At 37.8% G+C, this 21,781-nt stretch overlaps 1 protein-coding gene across 1 annotated transcript in view; it reads left to right on the top strand.

Annotated features, from left to right (window-relative positions):
- Nucleotides 1-21,781, top strand: part of PARP2 (poly(ADP-ribose) polymerase 2) — an 84,634-nt gene that overhangs the window by 427 nt on the left and 62,426 nt on the right. Inside the window, exons 2-3 of the mRNA XM_053702233.1 lie at nucleotides 7,117-7,336; nucleotides 10,777-10,913. Of these exons, the coding sequence (XP_053558208.1) occupies nucleotides 7,117-7,336; nucleotides 10,777-10,913 (357 nt within the window). The remainder of the gene's footprint in view (nucleotides 1-7,116; nucleotides 7,337-10,776; nucleotides 10,914-21,781) is intronic.

Below are 21,781 nucleotides of genomic sequence, written 5' to 3'. Positions count from 1 at the left end.
CTGTGTCAGTGTTGCTCAAATTCCATGGCTTTCTCTCTTGCGTGTTGTTTTTTCTAATAATAAATAGCCTCCGATGTGCAGTAAATAACTTTTTACCTAACACTAAAGTTCACGTTCCATGACTGCATATAAAGACACTTTGTGCATCAAAATACAATTAAAGAGAATACCAGTGCATTTTGAAAATCACATCAAGTGTGTGCTTGACAGGTCATCTGCACTATAAAACATACCACAAAAACAATACATTTCAAAGATTTCTTTTTCTTGTAAAATAAAACTCTTATAAAAAATAATCTAAATTCAAAATGAATTACAGTAAATTTCAAATTACAGTTTCTGTCCCGTTAACAGCATATTTTGAATCTAAGGTTTCAATAGTAGATGGGGCAGGTCTTGATATTGAAATGAGGATATGTAGATATCTTTTAACTTTCTGATGGCAAGAGGAAATAGACTTGTTGTGTATATAAACGCCAATTAACAAGAGTGCAGTATACTCACTCCATAAGATCTATAATGTCTGTTCATGTGTAGGTCAACCCACGGATATGTAGCTTGATAAACTGGAAACATGGATAGGTTCCAATGAAATACACATAAAGATTTACTTGGGGAAAACAAGTAATAACTTACTCCATCAAATCTCTGGTTCCGGCGATGTCACAGCAAAAAAAGCAAAATTTTTGTAGCCATTAAAGCTTTTTTTTTATCAACATTGGAGTATCATTTTGCTTTTTTTGCTGTGACATATCAAATTACTATTTTTAGTAATTTTATATTAAATGTATGAGCGCAAGAAAGCCTGTGTATATGTCTGAGGTGTTTGCAATAATTGCACATATCTTGGTAAATAATAGGTTATTTGTATTTTTTATATATAGGGTTACAGCCTAGTTTCTCAACCTGTGGGAGGTATACCCCTGGGGGTACTTGGGGCATTGGCAAGGTGTACTCCAGAGATTGGACTTCATTATTTATTTATTTCTGATGTAGCTTTTGTAAACATGACATATCAAAGAAAGCTGTGTTTCTCATTTCTACCCTTGAGCACTCCTAACAGGACAGAGTGTTAGTATTCCCCTGCCTCGGTGGGACCACTGCTTAGTCTCTGATTCACCTCAAATTAGTAAAACCTTAGATTGGCTTTGATCTGGCTTGTTAGTGACATACGAGGACTGAAATTGAGCTTTACTGATATGAACAGAGAAAGTATATTACTGTGACAAAGTGTCACAAAAACAAGTGGCAGATAAATCTGCCACTGTGAAATAGGTAAAGGGCATAATAATGAAGGATGCCGCAAAAAAACAAGACAGATAAACTGTGCATGAAATTGTTATTAAAAATCAGAGGTTTACAGCGTACTGATAGCTGACTGCATGCGCGTATTGTCATGCTAAAAGTAAACGCATGCGCAAATTAGAGCCCGGATAGTGAACGCGATTGAAAGCGAGAGCACGGATCGTGAATGCGATTGAAAGCGACGTCATCGAGTGGGTGTTAGCTCTTACAATGATGCTGGGGCAAAACCAGGAAGAAGACGGTTGGGAGGAGTTCTATGCATAGAACGCAGCTAAGTTTAGAGATAAAAATAACGATAAATATATTTTATTTTGACATAATATTATTGCGTTTTTCATATTTATAACATTGGGAACAAGTAGTTAACAATTAATATGCAAAAACTTACAATCACTTTAAAGGGACATGAAACTCAAATATTTTCTTTTATGAGTCAGAGCATATAATTTTTAAAAACTTTCACATTTTCTTCTATTATAAATTTTGCTGCATTCTCTTGGTATCATTTGAGGGAGCAGTAATGTGCTACTGGGAGCTAGCTGAACATATCGGTAAGCCAATGACAAGAGGCATATATGTGCAGCCACCAATCAGTAGCTAGCTCCTGTGTCTACCTAGGTATGCTTTTAAAAAAAGGATACAAAGAAAACAGCAAATTAGATAATAGTAGTGAATTTGAAAGTTTTTTGTTTTTTTTTAAATTGTATGCTCTGTCTGAATCATGAAAGATTTTTTGGGGGTTTCATGTCCCTTTTAAACCTGCATATAATTCACAGGTTTTGAAATGTGCACATAGTGTAGAGGAAGGAACAAGACACTTATAGAGCAGAGCACTATTTAAAATAAAGAGTAGTATGACCCTTTGAAAAAGCCGGAATTACAAACGGCGAAACATGTTAGGGAGAGGTTGACATCTCGATTTCAACCCATTTAGTTTTTAATCAGCAAAAGAACGTAGAACTTAGATAAAACAATGAATGCATGAATGAGTATTGGGGATTAATGTAAAAACAAGTTGGGGGAAGCTGAAGTGGATGTTTCTAGATTCAGTATTACTTAAATACGTTGTGAATGCAAGGATAACGAAACCATAATATAGTGTGAATGTGAAAAGAAAACAAGTGTGACTCCGAACTTTATTAAGTAATTGCCGTTATAGAAGTTTCAGTATTACTTGACCGGAATATACTACAATCTACCTGACGCTAGTCAACACTCTAAAAGATCACACGACTGTTATACCTAAAAATATACCGGCTCCCAAACAATACTGCTGGAAACCGGGGGACTATTGCTGACTCAGCTCAGTTGTTATTTTAACAAATTAAGACCCACATTTGTTTGGTCTACCCAATAGCATAATTATAAAGAGCTATATAAATATAAGAAATTTATATAAGAAAGCTATCAGGGTTTAGATATATAAAACCATTGCGGTATTATACAGCCGACCGTATTAATTAATAATACAAGTGAACCGCAAGAATATATAAACAATATTGTGAACAAATCCTGTACTAGCAAGCAAGATCTAAGACTGAATAGACCAAACATATACAACAGTGTCAGCAAATAAAGAAACAATACATTAGGTCAAGTGTAGTGACTTCTGAGAAAATTTAAAAATATACAAAACAATGTAACATACTGAATCACACAAAACTGTATTTAACTCAAAGCCAACATAGATACTAAGGGGAAATAGCAACCAGCTCGATACTGACTTGATTCTATATATAAAATAGAACCAATAACTATTTCATTTGAAGCTTGCGACCCCAATACTCCACTAGTATCCATGTTTACTAGAACAAATAGACTGAACAATAAGCACAATAACAACCAAGTCTCATTATCACACTAAGACATTGATCACAAGTATTAATCTATATCATCTCCAACTATTGATACAAATATCGGTATTAACGAGTTAAATAACTAAATACATATATATAGAAGCGTCTATATGCATGTTTTAAAAAAATCTGTTCACTTAAATAAAATTAAGAGAAAAGATATAACAACTTCTGGATAAAGCAGAGTACCCCAGAAATAAGGGGAATGCTCATATTACGTGTGTAAGAACTAATATATAAATTGCTATTTAAGCATTAGCTAAAGGCACTTATCTTTACAACACACTGCAACTCGATTTATACATTTCTTCTCAATATTTAAACTTCAATAAATACAGCAGAATCATTTCTGCATATATATACAATACTACAATCCTAAATCATACAAGTTCAATACATATAGCAGAATCACTTCTGTATATATACACAATACTAAAATCTTAAATCATAACAGTTTATTCTCTCATAAATTTAATTGAGTACGATACTTCATCATCTCAGCTTGTAACACAAGCCCAATAGAGGAGGTGTATATTATCCAGTTAGATCAGAGAGATAAAACATTTGTAGTAACACTATAGGCATTCACAACAATAATTTGACACAATAACACAGGTGTCAGAGATACAAGAGAATCCACACTTACATCAGCTCTTCAGATAACCTTATTCTAGAACTATAATATCTGAATATTGATACCCCTCTCTCATATCGTTACCCCATCCAAATACTAAACACAGGGTACAATTTAACCCTAATTTCCTAGTTCTACGCGAATTTGTGTTTTTAATTGTATGTTATTATCATTTTTTCTTCTTTTTTTAAGTGTTGAAATAAAAGTTAGGTTTTAATTTTAGACATACGCTGCTCCACCCACATCTCTTTCCTATTCAAGGTTTTGATACCTATATTAGTAATAGGGGACAGTAAGTGCTAAAAAATGCAATCTGCCCTTGGAGCCAGAAATTAACATTTCTGACTCTACTCTTTTCTGAATCATTGATTCTTGCATAAGCACTCCAGCAAGTACCCACTGCAAAAATAAAAGTAGGTACAAATAGCAGTCCCCATTCACTTGTGTAGTGCGGTTGCAATTTTTTGCGTTTTCTAGTATGACTCTTGTCACCACCCTGAACACTATGTTAGACAACAATGCTTTACAGCTTTGGTAAAATAATATGTAACGTTAATAGATACTTTTGTGTCTAACATATTTGAAAAAGCAGTATTCACTTTAAAGGGACATTAAACACTTTGAGATGGTAATATAAAATGATAAATTGTATATACAGGGAGTGCAGAATTATTTGGCAAATGAGTATTTTGACCACATCATCCTCTTTATGCATGTTGTCTTACTCCAAGCTGTATAGGCTCGAAAGCCTACTACCAATTAAGCATATTAGGTGATGTGCATCTCTGTAATGAGAAGGGGTGTGGTCTAATGACATCAACACCCTATATCAGGTGTGCATAATTATTAGGCAACTTCCTTTCCTTTGGCAAAATGAGTCAAAAGAAGGACTTGACAGGCTCAGAAAAGTCAAAAATAGTGAGATATCTTGCAGAGGGATGCAGCACTCTTAAAATTGCAAAGCTTCTGAAGCGTGATCATCGAACAATCAAGCGTTTCATTCAAAATAGTCAACAGGGTCGCAAGAAGCGTGTGGAAAAACCAAGGCGCAAAATAACTGCCCATGAACTGAGAAAAGTCAAGCGTGCAGCTGCCAAGATGCCACTTGCCACCAGTTTGGCCGTATTTCAGAGCTGCAACATCACTGGAGTGCCCAAAAGCACAAGGTGTGCAATACTCAGAGACATGGCCAAGGTAAGAAAGGCTGAAAGACGACCACCACTGAACAAGACACACAAGCTGAAACATCAAGACTGGGCCAAGAAATATCTCAAGACTGATTTTTCTAAGGTTTTATGGACTGATGAAATGAGAGTGAGTCTTGATGGGCCAGATGGATGGGCCCGTGGCTGGATTGGTAAAGGGCAGAGAGCTCCAGTCCGACTCAGACACCAGCAAGGTGGAGGTGGAGTACTGGTTTGGGCTGGTATCATCAAAGATGAGCTTGTGGGGCCTTTTCGGGTTGAGGATGGAGTCAAGCTCAACTCCCAGTCCTACTGCCAGTTTCTGGAAGACACCTTCTTCAAGCAGTGGTACAGGAAGAAGTCTGCATCCTTCAAGAAAAACATGATTTTCATGCAGGACAATGCTCCATCACACGTGTCCAAGTACTCCACAGCGTGGCTGGCAAGAAAGGGTATAAAAGAAGAAAATCTAATGACATGGCCTCCTTGTTCACCTGATCTGAACCCCATTGAGAACCTGTGGTCCATCATCAAATGTGAGATTTACAAGGAGGGAAAACAGTACACCTCTCTGAACAGTGTCTGGGAGGCTGTGGTTGCTGCTGCACGCAATGTTGATGGTGAACAGATCAAAACACTGACAGAATCCATGGATGGCAGGCTTTTGAGTGTCCTTGCAAAGAAAGGTGGCTATATTGGTCACTGATTTGTTTTTGTTTTGTTTTTGAATGTCAGAAATGTATATTTGTGAATGTTGAGATGTTATATTGGTTTCACTGGTAAAAATAAATAATTGAAATGGGTATATATTTGTTTTTTAAGTTGCCTAATAATTATGCACAGTAATAGTCACCTGCACACACAGATATCCCCCAAAAATAGCTATAACTAAAAACAAACTAAAAACTACTTCCAAAACTATTCAGCTTTGATATTAATGAGTTTTTTGGGTTCATTGAGAACATGGTTGTTCAATAATAAAATTAATCCTCAAAAATACAACTTGCCTAATAATTCTGCACTCCCTGTATAAAACAGCTCTGCAGTATACTTTCATTATTTATTTTGTCCTCTTTGCCTGTAATTCCATTCTGAAATTGTGAGCTTTTCAGTTCCTGTTAGAAATGGAAGTGCAGAACACTGTTAAATCCAGCACAACCTTTGGCTGCACACTCTAGGGACCTATTTATAACTGTCTCTAATTGGCCACAGCAGAGAAGGTAACACAAGTTACAACATAGCAGCTCCCAGTGTTTTATAGACACTAAAACTTTACACTTATTTTGTCACTTTTTAAACAACTAATGAAACTTTAAAAAATACATCTACATGTTACTCGTGGACTAATCTTTTCTTTGAATGTATCTTTCTATCTAGCATGTATTTAGTGTTTAATGTCCCTTTAAAGTAAATGTAAATTTTGATGTTAAGTGCCCGGTTTTAAAAATTCGATTAAAAACAGGGGCACTTTAATTCATCAAAATTTACATTTCACTTGTGTTGTGAAAAAATACTTACCTTTTAAACTTGACAGCCGCTCCAGCTTCCCTCGGTCGTCGCAAGCCATTTCTGACGTCAGAAATCATGGATCGGTCATCCTCCAATAACGGCTCCCCCCCCCCCCCCCCCCGGGGGAGTCAGTGTCTGATTCAACGCCGTGATTGGAGGAAGCCAGGTTCCTCATTTTAGACCCAGGAAGAGGCTTTGCGACGGACGGAGGAAGCTGGAGCGGCTGTCAAGTTTAAAAGCTAAGTATTTTTTCAAAATACGAGTGTAATGTAAATTTTGATTAATTAAAATGCCCCTGTTTTTAATCGAATTTTTAAAAACCGGGCACTTTAGCATCAAAATTTACATTCACTTTAAGTCTGTCATATAATTTATTTAGGCTACTAGAAGCAATTGTGTGGATTTTTTATTCTCTTAAAAGATTATTATTTATCTTTTTTGAGAATAATAAAAATTTATTTGAAAAGTGACACTTTATAAAAAAAACCTATACAGCATCATAGGAAACAAAACAATGAAATTGATAGTGAAATTTAAATAGTGCAGTAGCCTATAATGGACTTAGAAGTGTGAGAATTGATAAAATGACCATTGTGTTTATTTTTTATATTCCACATATTATGCTTAGCGATTTCCCAGAAACGCAAGGCTGAGACTGACCCTGAAACTGAGATTGCTGTGAAAAGTGAGTCTGTATTGGAGAATGGAGATGTGTGTCCAGAAATTGAAGGAGAAGAAAAACTTGAGTCAAATACAGAGCTGGAGACACGCTGGGAATGGCAAGGAGACGGTGACACTTGGACAGCTTTTTCACCAAATCTCAATTCTCAGATCAACTCAGCATTCAGGTGAGAGGTTACAGTATTGCTAGTGTTTTCTTATATAAAGAGTTATGCTCATTTAACGTAGAGATCTGAAATCCTGAGTAAACCATACTGCAATTTAATGCCTGTAATGCAATTTATTTAACCAAGTGTTAAGTTATATCAGCATATGTGAACGGTTTGCTTCTGCTCATCAATGCACTTTACTTAAACACTATTACTTGTAATACATGCTCTTTCTTAAAGGGACAATAAGTATATATTTTTTTACACAATACCTATTTAAGCTAAGGCATTAAAGGGGTATTGTTTGTCATTTTCTGGGTCTGTTACAGAGTGCCTGCAGTGGTCTAATCTGTGTAAGTGTGTATTTCTATTGAAGCAGTGAGAACACAGGAATAATGTTGGCAGTCAAAATTTTGAAATGAAAGGTTTGCCCCAGCATTGGTAAACACCAGGAGCATCTTGCATGTATACCTGAAGGAAGCAGTATATTAAATTCTCCCCCATTATTAATGCTCTTATTTTAATATATCCCTGATTGTAGTATACAATGATTCTATTCCATGTACTAAAGCAGTTTTCTAGGATATCACTTTGCCATGTCTCTTGTATACATTCTATTATGTCTCAAAATTATTTGTCAGTATTTTTAATATCTTTTCTTATGTATATAGACTGAAATCTTTTTTTAAATAGATGAATAAACCGTCAAATTACATAATATGAAAAGGCTATAATATACAAAATGTTAGATATAACAAGCAGGTCTCTAATCTTTGAAGTTTTAAGGGTTTGCTGATATGTAAATAGCAGGAGCTGTTCCTTACTCACAGGGACCAACTTGTATATTGCCTAGAGAGCAGTCTTTATTACTCTGACCTCTTTGGTCCTTTTGCTTGAGTACAAGATATGCCCATCTTCCATTTAAAGGGACAGTGTACACTAAATCGTTCTCCCCTTCAATTTTTTCACAATGATCCATTTTACCTGCTGTAGTGTATTCAATTGTATACATATAGCTATTGTACCTTTTATTTCGGCATTTGAAATAGCTAAATTTGCCTGTGGTATCCCTAACTATACTGAAAGTTTTTAGACTTAAAGGGACAGTCTAGTCCAAAAAAACCTTTCATGATTCAGATAGGGCATGTAATTTTAAACAATTTTCCAATTTACTTTTATCACCAATTTTTCTTTGTTCTCTTGGTATTCTTAGTTGAAAGCTTAACTTAGGAGGTTCATATGCTAATTTCTTAGACCTTGAAGGCCGCCTCTTAAGGTTTTTCACCACTAGAGGGTGTTAGTTCATGTTTTTCATATAGATAACGCTGTGCTCATGCACGTGAAGTTACCTGGGAGCCATCACTGATTGGCTAAACTGCAAGTCTGTCAAAAGAACAAATAAAGGGGCAGTCTGCAGAGGCTTAGATACAAGATAATCACAGAGGTAAAAAATATATAAATATAACTGTGTTGGTTATGCAAAACTATGGAATGGGTAAACAAGGGATTATCTATCTTTTAAAACAATAACAATTCTGGTGTAGACTGTCCCTTTAAATGGATAGTCTAGTCAAAATTAAACTTTCATTATTCAGATAGAGCAGGCTATTTTAAGCAACTTTCTAATTTACTCCTATTATCAATTCTTCTTCGTTCTCTTGGTATCTTTGTTTGAACGTAAGCTTAGGAGCCAACCCATTTTTGGTTTAGCACCTGGGTGTAGCGCTTGCTGATTGGTGGCTACATTTAGACACTAATCAGCAAGCTCTACCCAGTTGCTGAACCAAGTTGCTTTATATTGCATGCTCTATCTGAATAATGAAAAGTTTAATTTTGACTAGACTATCCCTTTAAGTATTGACTATATAAAAACTGTATAAACATTGCCAGAATAAATCCCCAGTGGGAGTTAGGAGAGATAAGTGATAAAATGTTAATTTTGAATTGTCCCCTCTAAGGCCCTGATAATCAAAACCTCTCTTCTTAAGTGAGATATTCTAAAATGATCCTCCAGCACTGTGAGATCCCTAGTGAAATTTTCAAAAGGCAGGTTTTGCTTTGCTTCTACAAAGGGCATTCCCTGCATTTCTGTATGTAATAGAGACAAGCCCAGTGCAATATTGCATTGTATGACATAACATGATATTATAGTTCTGCTGCATTTACACGTTGTGCTTTCTATTATATATCAATTTACACTTCAGATAACATTTTATTACATTTAAACTTTGCACTTTGTATTTTGTATTTTATTATTTTATTTTGTAGGCAGCAGTGTATTTGGGATTGTGCTTTTTCAAATTCTGATTATGCCTTCACAGTTTTTGTGTAACTTTAATAAATTAGGCTCATACTTTGTGTGTGTGTATTTATATTTATATATATATATATATACAGAGTGAGTATCACCACTGAAAACCAGAGTTGCGCACACTCGTAATAAGGTATACTATAGAGGATATGATAGTATGATGGTAAGCAAATTGACTACTATAAAATAAATAGTTCTAAAAAAAGGCAGAGTATAATGGCAAAATTAAGATAAAAAAATATATTCACATACTTATCGCAATCTAAGACATCCAAATGGAAAATAAATACAAAAGTCTTATCCTTCTGATGGCGAAATGTGATAGAAATCCAAAGATGGTGTTCAGTGCTGCTCGTCACAAAACAACTCAAGGTTCAATTTGAGTAAAATGGTACAGCTGCAGAAATCTAAAAAAACAAGCACACAGAAACACCTCTCATAGTGCAAATCAATTTAATACAATAAAACAAATATAAAAATACAAGAACAACTTAGGGTATTCCCTACTCACAAGTGTAACCCCAATCTAATGAGGTAAGTATAGGCAGATGGATCTCAAAGTGTCCCCACTTGTATTCGATCTTTGATCCCAGTGTGGTTAAAGGTCTCCTCACTCCAAGTCTTGTCGATATCCCCAGTGGTACTCGCTGTCAGTATTGGTCCACTTGTCTCTCCACCTAGGATCCAGCTGTATGTCAGGAGCACTTTAAAGTGAGGAGACCTTTAACCACACTGGGATCAAAGATAGAATACAAGTGGGGACATTTTGAGATCCATCTGCCTATACTTACCTCATTAGATTGGGGTTACACTTGTGAGTAGGGAATACCCTAAGTTGTTCTTGTATTTTTATATTTGTTTTATTGTATTAAATTGATTTGCACTATGAGAGGTGTTATATATATATATATATATATATTTCTCATACATTTTATTGGTATATCATGTCATTGGAAACACATTTTAGTGAAAAACAGTTTAACAATTCCCTGTCCCTTTTTAATCTCTGCAGCCTCATCTAGTCTCTCTACACTCACCAGCAATCTTTTTTACAACTGTCTTAGTGAACTTCCTCATACAACTACCTGAGTTCCATAAATTAGTTCCTGTCATCACAGTAATTTCTTTTTTTCTTTTCTTTGTGTAGCTCTGACAAGGGCTCTGTGACAGTGTCTCCTGCTGCAGGTATTTCCCTGCAAGTAGACTTGCGGAAGATGTTTCAGAAGAACAAACAGAGTGGCTACAAAAGACCTATCCGTCTGGCAGTAAAAGAAAAGGACCAATGTGCGTTTCTTAATACAAACTAGATCAGCTGAGAAAAAATGTGTCATTTGTAACTGTATTATATTTAAAGGGACATAATACTCATATGCTAAAGAACTTGAAAGTGACGCAGCATAACTGTAAATAGCTGACAGGAAAATATCACCTGAACATCTCTGTAAAAAAAGGAAGATATTTTACCTTACAATTTCTTCAGCTCATCAGAGTAAGTTCTGTGTAAACAGTTATACTTCAGCTGCTGTCCAGCTGCAGGTAAAAAAAAAAAAAATGGAAGAAATGATCAGCCAATCAGTATCAGCAGTGCTGAGGTCATGAACTGTGATCTCATGAGATTTCATACTAAATTTCCTTAAACTGAATAGGAAAACAACATGAGTGTGCATGAGGCACACTCCCTTGCAGGTCCCAGGACAGACATACTGATTTGCTGCTTAAAGACCTTTACAATGGGGTGTGAATACTTAGGACATTTTGAGGTAAAATATCTTTCTTTTTTACATAGAGATGTTCAGGTGATATTTTCTAGTCAACTTTTTACAGCTATGCTGCATCATTTTCAAGTGTTTCAACATTTGGTTATCATGTCCCTTTTAATGGTGTTTACTTTTAACTATGCTATACCTTAAACAAGTGAGAGTTCCTTTTTTGCTTCAACTAGATAGCTTGGAAGTAAAATTCCCAAGGGCAATTTTCATGCAAACATAATGCCAAAAACTATTAAAGGGACAGTATACACTCATTTCCATATAACTGCATGTAATAGACACTACTATAAAGAATAAGATGCACAGATACTGATATAAAAATCCAGTATAAAACTGTTTAAAAACTTACTTATAAGCTCTCAGTTTAGCGCCGTTGAAAAGGTAGCAGGAAAGCCCACTGCAAGTGGGAAATAAGACACTCCCCCCTCCCCCTTCTTTTGCATATGAAAAGACCCTTTACACAAACAGGAGCAAGCTGGAGAAGGTAGCTGACGGTATTCAAATAAAACTTTGGGGCTTGGTTAGGAGTCTGAAAATCAGAGCAATGTTATTTAAAAATAAGCAAAATTATACATTTTTAAAAAAAAACAAACTTTATGGGCTTTATAAATAGATCATCTACAAAACATTTATGCAAAGAAAAAATGAGTGTATAATGGCCCTTTAACTGGCTTAGTTGGGAATTAGGTAGGTTTTAGACAAATGTTAAATTTAACTTAAAGGGACATGAAACACAATATTTTTATTTCATGATTCAGATAGATCATGCTATTTTAAGCCCTTAACAAACGAGGACATGCCAGGCACGTCCTACAAAAAGTGTCAGTAAATGACCAAGGACGTGCTTGGCACGTCCTCTTGGGTTTCAAGCGCTGGAAGCAATCGTGATTGCTTCCAGATACTTTAAGGGTATTGCAGTGATGCCTCAATATTGAGGCATCATTGTAATACCCTTTTCTTTCTAATGACACAATGAGTCCACGGATCACCTAATTACTATTGGGAATATCTCTCCTGCCCAGCAGGAGGCGGCAAAGAGCACCACAGCAAAGCTGTTAAATATCACTTCCCTTTCCTCACACTCCAGTCATTCTCTTTGAATTCAGTTAGAGCAAGGAAGTGGTAATGTTAGGTGTTAGAAAAGATTCTTCAATCAAGAGTTTATTATTTTTAAAGTAGTACAAGATTGTGCTGCTTTGTCCTAGGGTGTAGCCATAGCCCATATCAGTCTCTTTAGTAGGGCAGTGGTGGCTTTAGAGCAATGGGAACTTGTGGGACATAATCCTCACTGCGCCTCCCATGTAATTTATGCTGCCCTAACTTTGAAAGCCTGAGGGGAATACTCAGTCTTTTTTCTTTCCACAGGTCTATGTGAGGGAGAGGACCTCTCAAACCTGGTGAGCTGCCTTGCTGTCGGGCAGTTTTATGAGGTAAGTGCTGGCTTGTTTATTTCTGGGGAAGAAGCTCTCAGAAAAATTGGGCACTTTATTCAAAGACAAGGAGACAAAATAAGGGCTAATTTATAACAAAGTACTTTATTTTAAAGGGGACATTTCTCTCTCTTATTCTGGAGAGCAGATTTTGCAAGCACTGGGGCTGAGAATAGTCTGCTTGGCTAAACATATGGTGGTTTCACTTCTCCTGGCGGTTAAAATAAAATTCAATATGCCGACCGGGAGATTATTTTGAGACGCCCTCGAGGGGAGGAGCTAAGCGAGGTGGCAATCTTCCGTGTGCGCCACTTTCTTTCTTGCTTCCAAATGTGGAGGAGATAGGAATCAAGGGGTTATCTAGAATCGCATGATTGTTTACAATGTATTCGTTTTTAGGACCGGTAAATCGGCCATCTCGTCTGCTGCTGGAGTCTGGATCGTTTGAATTCTAGAGGGTCTAACTCCGGTGTTTGCAGGGCAGGTAGGCACCTCAGCAAACAAACTGAGGTGCAGAGGTGTTTATTTTCATTTTTTTAGCTTTATACCGCTTTCTGAAGTTTTCAGTAAAAAAGTTGCGATTTAAAATTTAAAGAGACAGTAACGTTTTTTCTCAATCTTATTCTTTATTAAAAATTGAGAATATTATTGCTATTTTGATTTGTTGTGAGTCAGAATGGACCAAGAGGCTTTGCAAAGTGTCACTTGTTCTTTGTGTTTTGATGCCAATGTGGAACCACCAATCCCTTTCTGTTCCTCATGCATTGAGAGAACTTTCAATTACAGGGATAGACTTTTTTCTGAGCCAACATTTTCCAAGGAGGATGCTGTTCAAGAGTCTAATGTAAATGTTCAATATATGCCGCAGCATTCTCCTCAAGCGTCCCAACTTGTATCGCCCACACATGCAGTGCCCTGCGCTTCTAACTCCTCCTGGAGTTACGTTGCAAGAAATCGCTTCTCTCATGTCTTCTGCGGTTTTGGATTTTTGCATTATCTGCCTTTCCCATGTTGCAGGGGAAGCGGCAGAGGAAGATTAGACATTCAGTAGGTGAGGTTACTTACTCAGTTGTTGCTATTTCAAATGTCCCCTCCCAGAATCCTGAGGAGGAGGATACTTCGGTAGCATCTGAGGGTGAAATCTCAGACTCTGACAGTGCAATTCCTACTGCTGATACTAAAGTTGTATCCTTCAGGTTTAAGCTGGAGCACCTCCGTTTGTTACTTAAGGAGGTTTTAGCTACATTAGATGACAGCGACAATATGGTCGTTGTTAATCCAAAGAAATCCAGTAAGCTAAACAAATATTTTGATGTACCTTCCTCAATAGAGGTTTTTCCTGTACCAGACCGAGCTTCTGAGATCATTGCTAAGGAGTGGGAGAGACCTGGTATCCCTTTTTTCTCCATCTCCTATATTTAAAAAGATGTTTCCCATAGCTGACTCTGTCAAGGAAGCTTGGCAAACAGTCCCCAAGGTGGAAGGAGCTGTTTCCACTCTGGCCAAGAGAACTACTATCCCCATAGAGGATAATTGTGCTTTTAAAGATCCTATGGATAAAAAATTAGAGGGGTTACTCAAAAAGATGTATGTACATCAAGGTTTACAATGGCAACCAGCTGTGTGCATTGCTACCGTCACTACTGCGGCGGCTTATTGGTTTGATGCATTGTCTGATGCTAATTGGACAGCCACCCACCTTGATGAAATCCAGGATCGGATTAATGCTCTTAAATTGGCTAATTCCTTTATTACTGATACTTCCCTTCAGGTTATCAAACTGGGAGCGAAGATTTCAGGTTTCTCTGTTCTTGCCTGCAGAGCTTTATGGTTAAAGCCTTTGCGGATTTATCATCTAAGTCTAAACTTTTAGCGATTCCTTAAAAAGGAAAGACCTTGTTTGGACCAGGCTTGACGGAAATAATTTCTGATATTTCGGGAAGTAAAGGGTCACCTTCTCCCTCAGGATAAGAGAAATAAACAAAAGGGAAGTTGGAGTAATTTTTGTTCAAAACTTCAAGGGAAATTCTTCTGCTTCCGTTTCCAAGCAAGAACAGTCTAAGTCTTCCTGGAGACCCAATCAGTCTTAGAACAAGGGAAAACATTCCAAGAAGCCTGTTATTGAATCTAAGACGGCATGAAGGGCCTACCCCCGATCCGGGACTGGATCTTGTGGGGGGCAGGCTTTCCTTCTTCACTCAGGCTTGGGTTTGAGATGTTCGTGATCCCTGGGCAGTGGACATAGTGTCTCAGGGATACAAACTAGAGTTCAAAAGTTTTCCTCCCAGAGGCAGGTTTCTGCTTTCAAGATTATCTGTAGACCAGGCAAAAAGAGAGGCGTTCTTACACTGTCTACGGCACCTCTCCGACATGGGAGTGATAGTTCCTGTTCCAATACAGGGTCTGGGGTTTTATTCCAATCTTTTCGTGGTTCCCAAAAAGGAGGGAACCTTCAGGCCAATTTTAGATCTCGAGAGTCTAAACAAATTCCTCAGAGTACCGTCCTTCAAGATGGAAACTATTCGTTCTATTCTTCCTTTGGTCCAAGAGGGTCAATTTATGACAACTAAGAACCAAATCCTAAAAAATGGGATGAGAAATAGAGGTGCCTAGTGTGATACCAGAGGGACCAAAGAGAAGGTAAGTATATGTATCTCAAATGTACTCACAAACCAAGGTGTACATCCAGTGCAATATTCAGCAGACTGAGACTTTGGAGCCGCTCAGCTGACTCGTATATGCAGAGTGAGACAGGAACACGCTCTCCCAAGGATTGCAGGAAAAGGATAGGAGCCCAAATTCGATTCAAGCATCCACTGATACTGGACTTAGTTTTTATGTGTGGGTTATTCACATCGCCATTATCCAAATGCTGTATCAGTTTTGCACTTTTTGAGAATTTATGACAACGGTGGATTTAAAGGACGCGTACCTACATGTTCCTGTTCACAGGGATCATCACAAATTTCTAAGGTTTTCCTTTCTAGACAAACATTTCTAATTTGTGGCTCTTCCTTTCGGCCTTGCCACAGCTTCCAGGATTTTCTCAAAGGTTATGGGGTCCCTGATTACGGGGCATTGCAGTGGCGCCCTATCTGGACAACATCTTAGTCCAGGCACAATCCTTTCAACAAGCAAGGTCCCACATGGAAATGTTGTTATCCTTCCTGCGATCTCACGGATGGAAAGTAAATTTGGAAAAAAGTTTCTTAATTCCAAATACAAGGGTAACTTTTTTGGGAACCATAATAGATTCCCTATTAATGAGGATTTTTCTAACAGAAGTCAGGAAATAAAAAAATTTAGATTCTTGCCTAGCGCTTCAGTCCGCTCCTCGGCTATCAGTAGCTCAGTGTATGGAGGTAATTGGGCTGATGGTGGCGGCAATGGACATCATTCCGTTCGCCCGCTTTAATCTCAGACCTCTGCAGTTAAACATGCTCAGTCAATGGAACGGAGATTATGTGGGATTGTCTCCACGGATTCTACTGGAGCAGGAGACAAGGGATTCTCTTCTTTGGTGGTTGTCTCAGGATCATCTCTCCCAGGGAACCTGCTTTCACAGACCTTCCTGGGGGATTGTGACAACAGACGCCAGTCTCCTAAGATGGGGAGCAGTCTGGGACTCTCTGAAGGCTCAGGGATTGTGAACTCAGGCAGAGTCTGTTCTACCTATAAACATTCTGGAGCTAAGAGCAATCTTCAATGCTCTTCTGACCTGGCCCCAGTTAGCCTTGGTCCAGTTTATCAGGTTCCAGTCGGACAACAAAACTTCAGTGGCTTACATCAATCATCAGGGGGGGATGCAGAGTTCCTTAGCCATGTCAGAGGTAGCCAAGATAATTCGGTGGGTGGGGACCCACAATTGCTGTCTATCTAAGCAATCCACATCCTAGGGGTGGACAACTGGGAGGCGGATTTTCTGAGCAGACAGACTTTTCACCCGGGGGAGTGCGAACTCCATCCGGAAGTGTTTTCCAGCCTGATTCTCAAATGGGTATATAGGGGAGTGTAGTAGAGCACTGGATACAGTGAATACCAAGCACCTTACAGATTGAAAAGATCCTTCGTTCTTTTCAAGAATATAAAACTAATGAGAAGATAGTGGTAAGGGCGCTAAAGGAAGCTGAAGGTATCCGTGAGTAATAAATATATTGTGTGTAATTACACTAGAAATACAAAATGTGTGGAAGCTAAAATAAGCTAAAGGTATCCTTGAGTGACAAATCTGTTGTGTGTGATCACACTAGAAATACAATATATGTGGATTGAGGTGATGTAAATGTTGTGTGTAATCACATGAGCATAACAGTGTGTGTTTGGGAGAGATTGTATATTAAGAGTGACCAAAAAGATACTAAGTGAAAAATAAAAACTATATTTATTTAAAATCCTATTGTCTTAATACATACAATTACCAAATGGTAAAATAAAATAAAATAGTAATGGGGACGTCTCCCCAAACATAAATACACAAATGACTATTAAGGCCTATAAAATCAATGTAACTGTCAGCCTAGCACAGAATATAAAATTTATGTATATTAGATATTGCAAGTCTTATAAATGTGTAGTAGCAAAAATAAGGTATACACATTCAATCTCAATCATAAAAAGCTAGTAATATCTTAATAGATGACGGGGAGCTCCGCTATCAAAATTTAAATTGTTCAAAGGGTAAAAAGAACAGTGAATAGTGTTTGTGAACACAGTTCCAGAGTAAAAAATAATGCCGTACAAATACAGTTCTTTGTAGCTTTAGAGGATTCTATGCCTGTATGGCACGTAGCATTCTGGAGTCGACTTATGTTAGTGACACAAAAGATACATGTTACCTTAACTTCTTAATGTTTCATATGGAGCTGTTACAGATCACTCGCTTCTGATCTTACACAGTGACTCGAGTGCGCCGCATGTAACTTGGCGTCTGACGTCACCTGCGATGTTCCGGGGAATAACCCGGGTTAACAAAATCAAAGTACAGTTATTCCAGTAGTAAACAGGTACAACTTCCACAATTTCCAATCTTTGGGACAGTCACAGAGATCAACGCGTGTCGCTCAATACAGGAGAGGGAGTCGGTGATCCTCATTGCACCGGCCTTGCGTCGCAGGATTTGGTATGCAGACCTGGTGCAAATGTCATCTCTTCCTCCTTGGAGACTTCCGTTGAGGAAACACCTTCTACTTCAAGGGCCCTTCTTTCATCCAAATCTAGTTTCTCTGAAGCTGACTGCGTGCAGATTGAACGCTTAATTTTATCTAAGCAGGGATTTTCACATTCGGTCATTGAGACCATGATTCAGGCTCGTAAGCCTGTGACTAGAAAGATTTACCATAAAATATGGCGTAAATATCTATGTTGGTGTGAATCCAAGGGCTACTCTTGGAGCAGAGTTAGGATTCCTAGAATTCTGTCTTTTCTCCAAGAAGGTTTGGAGAAAGGATTATCGGCTAGTTCCTTAAAGGGTCAAATATCTGCCTTGTCTATTTTGTTACATAAACGTCTGGCAGACGTCCCAGATGTGCAATCTTTTTCTCAGGCCTTAGTCAGGATCAGGCCTGTTTTCAAACCAATCACTCCTCCCTGGAGTCTTAATTTAATTTTTTAATAGTTCTTCGAGGGGCTCCGTTTGAGCCCATGTATTCCTTAGATATTAAGTTGTTATCTTGGAAAGTTTTGTTTCGCGTGGCTATTTCTTCTGCTCGTAGAGTGTCTGAGCTCTCGGCATTAGAGTGTGAGTCACCCTACCTTATTTTTCATTCGGATAAGGTAGTTTTACGTACTAAGTCGGATTTTCTTCCTAAAGTAGTTTCTGTCCAAAACATTAATCAGGAGATTATTGTTCCTTCATTGTGTCCTAATCCTTCTTCTAAGAAGGAATGGCTTCTGCATAATTTAGACATGGTTCGTGCTCTAAAATTTTACTTACAAGCGACTAAAGATTTTCGTCAGTCTTCTGCTTTATTTGTAGTTTCCTCAGTAAAATGTAAGGGACAGAAAGCTTCGGCTACTTCCCTTTCTTTTTGGCTGAAGAGTATTATTCATTTTGCCTATGAAACTGCTGGACAGCAACCTCCAGAGAGAGTTACGGCTCATTCCACAAGGGCTGTTGCTTCCTCATGGGCATTCAAAAATGAAGCTTCTGTGGAACAGATTTGCAAGGTTGCAACTTGGTCCTCGCTTCACACTTTTTCAGAATTCTACAAATTTGACAATTTTGCCTTGGCTGAGGCCACTTTTGGGAGAAAGGTTTTTCAAGCAGTGGTGCCTTCCGTTTAGGTTCCCTGTCTTGTCCCTCCCTTATCATCTGTGTACTCTAGCTTGGTTATTGATTCCCAATAGTAATTGGATGATCCGTGGACTCATTGTGTTATTAGAAAGAAAAGAAAATTTATATTTACCTGATAAATGTATTTCTTTCTTGACACAATGAGTCCACGGCCCGCCCTGTTCTAAAGACAGGTTGTTGGTTTGTTATAAACTTCAGACACCTCTTCACATTGTTGCTTCCTTTCTCTTCTTTACTTCGGTCGAATGACTGGAGTGGGAGGGAAGGGAAGTGATATTTAACAGCTTTGCTGTGGTGCTCTTTGCTGCCTCCTGCTGGGCAGGAGAGATATTCCCAATAGTAATTAGATCATCCGTGGACTCATCGTGTCCGGTATCAGGTAAATATAAATTTCCTTTTGAAGCACAGCGATGCAGAGAGGGCCACTCTGTGGCCGATCGTTGGTGACGTACGAGGGAGGCGGGTGGGCGGCCCATCGCTGGTTCACATCCTCTCAGCTGAGATCCGGTTGCGGCAGTGTGGTGAGGTCGTCGGAAGCGTGCAAGGGGGGCGGGATTGCGCACTTGCGCACACACTCTGTTTAGTACAGAGTCAAGTAAAGAGTGAAGGAGAGGGAAAATAAAAAATTCATTATTGCGAAAGGGATCTGGGAGGGGGTAGGGTATGGGGGGGCAGCTATACTACAGAAAAATTGGGTATAATTATAAAAAAAAATCCCAGTTTTGTCAGGTGGGAGGCTGATCTCTACACTAAAGCTTCACTGCTGGGCATAATACAAGTGTGGTGCCCAGCAGCATTTAGCGGCCTTCTAATTACCAAAAAGCAACGCCAAAGCCATATATGTCTGCTATTTCTGAACAAAGGGAATCCCAGAGAAGCATTTACAACCATTTGTGCCATAATTGCACAAGCTGTTTGTAAATAATTTCAGTGAGAAAGTGAACTTTTTTTCTTTTTTTTATCGCATTTGGCGGTGAAATGGTGGCATGAAATATACCAAAATGGGCCTAGATCAATACTTTGGGTTGCCTACTAAAAAAATATATATACATGTGAAGCGTTATTCAGGTATTCCTGACAGATATCAGTGTTCCAATGTAACTAATAGAAACTATTTAGCATGGGTGTTTTTTGGTAGTTGTAGATGTGTAACAGATTTTGGGGGGTCAAATTTAAAAAAGTGTGGGTTTTTTTTATTATTTCTTTTCATCATATTTTATATTTTTTTTTATAGTAAATTATAAGATATGATGACAATAATGGTATCTTTAGAAAGTCCATTTAATGGCGAGAAGAACGGTATATAATGTGTGGGTACAGTAAATGAGTAAGAGGAAAATTACAACTAAATACCAACACTGCAGAAACGTAAAAATAGCCCTGGTCCCAAAAGTGCTGTGGTCACTAAGGGGTTAAACAATTGTCCAATTTGCGTCATTCTGGTATCCTTTGTTGAAGGAGGAGCAATGCACTACTTGGAGATGGCTGAAAGCCAATGAATAGAGGCATATATATGCAGCCACCAATCAGCTTCTGAGCCTACCTAGGTATACTTTTCAATAAAGGATACAAAGTGAAAAAAACAAATTAAATAATAGACATTTATTAGAAAGGTGTTAAAAATTGGATGAATCGTGAAAGAAAAGATTCGGGTTTTATGTCCCTTTAATGCATTTTTTACTATGTTGCTCTGTTACTCTTTATCACTTAGTTTATATTTTGTTATATGGTACCAATGTTAATTTGTCTCCAGACTAAAGAGTAATCTTGATGTGAACATTTCCTTCCTTTGAGGAATCTTAAATGGACATGAAAGTCAAAATCATTTTTTGTGTGATTCAGACAGGTAGCATGCCACTTAAAACAACATTCCAATTTACTCTGTTTATATAATTTTCTTTATTCTCTTAGTATCCTATGTTAAAAATCATACCTAAGTAGGCTCAGGAGCAGCAAATCACTACTGCAAGTTATCTGCCGATTGGTGGCTGCACAGAGTTGCTTCTTGCCATTGGCTCATCTGAAGTGTTCAGCTAGCTCCTAGTAGTGCGTGGCTGGTCCTTCAACAAAGAATACCATGAGAATGAAGCAGATGCAATAACAGAAGTCATTTATAAAGTTGTTTAACATTGTTTGTGCTACAGGAATCATGAAAGGAAAAAAAATGAGTTGCATGTCTCTTTAACAGACCAGAATGGCTAAGGTTGGCTGTATCTCTTGATCAGAAAGAAATAGTTTTTTTCAGGTTTAGTTTCTTTATTTTTGATGGGGTGGGATTGATATAAAATCAGAGAGAGCTTTCTGTAGGGCACCATTAAATAGAGCTTTTGTTTGTTCGGTTGGTCTTCCTTAAAAAAATAATAGAAAATAACTCTCTAATTCTTTATGCAACGTTTTGATTGGTATCTATTTAAACTAAGGTTAATCACTGGACTGGTCTTTTTGGTTTGCCCACCTTTGTTATGGTTAAAATATTAATAACATTATGTCTCATTTAATGTGTCCTAAGGAATGGGGGGAAAAAGTGGTCCTAAATGCACACAAAAACACCAAGTTCTGAATGTAGAAAATGGGAGATACATTTTAGAGTATTAAAATAATTTTTCTCTTCAAACGGTTTCCTCTATTCTAATGTGCAAATATCATCTGCAGTCTTACAAC

This window comes from Bombina bombina, chromosome 2 (assembly GCF_027579735.1).
Source record: "Bombina bombina isolate aBomBom1 chromosome 2, aBomBom1.pri, whole genome shotgun sequence".
NCBI classification, from domain to species: Eukaryota; Metazoa; Chordata; class Amphibia; order Anura; family Bombinatoridae; genus Bombina; species Bombina bombina.
The sequence above is the reverse complement of the archived record's forward strand: the minus strand, read 5'-3'. Positions and strand labels throughout refer to the sequence as shown.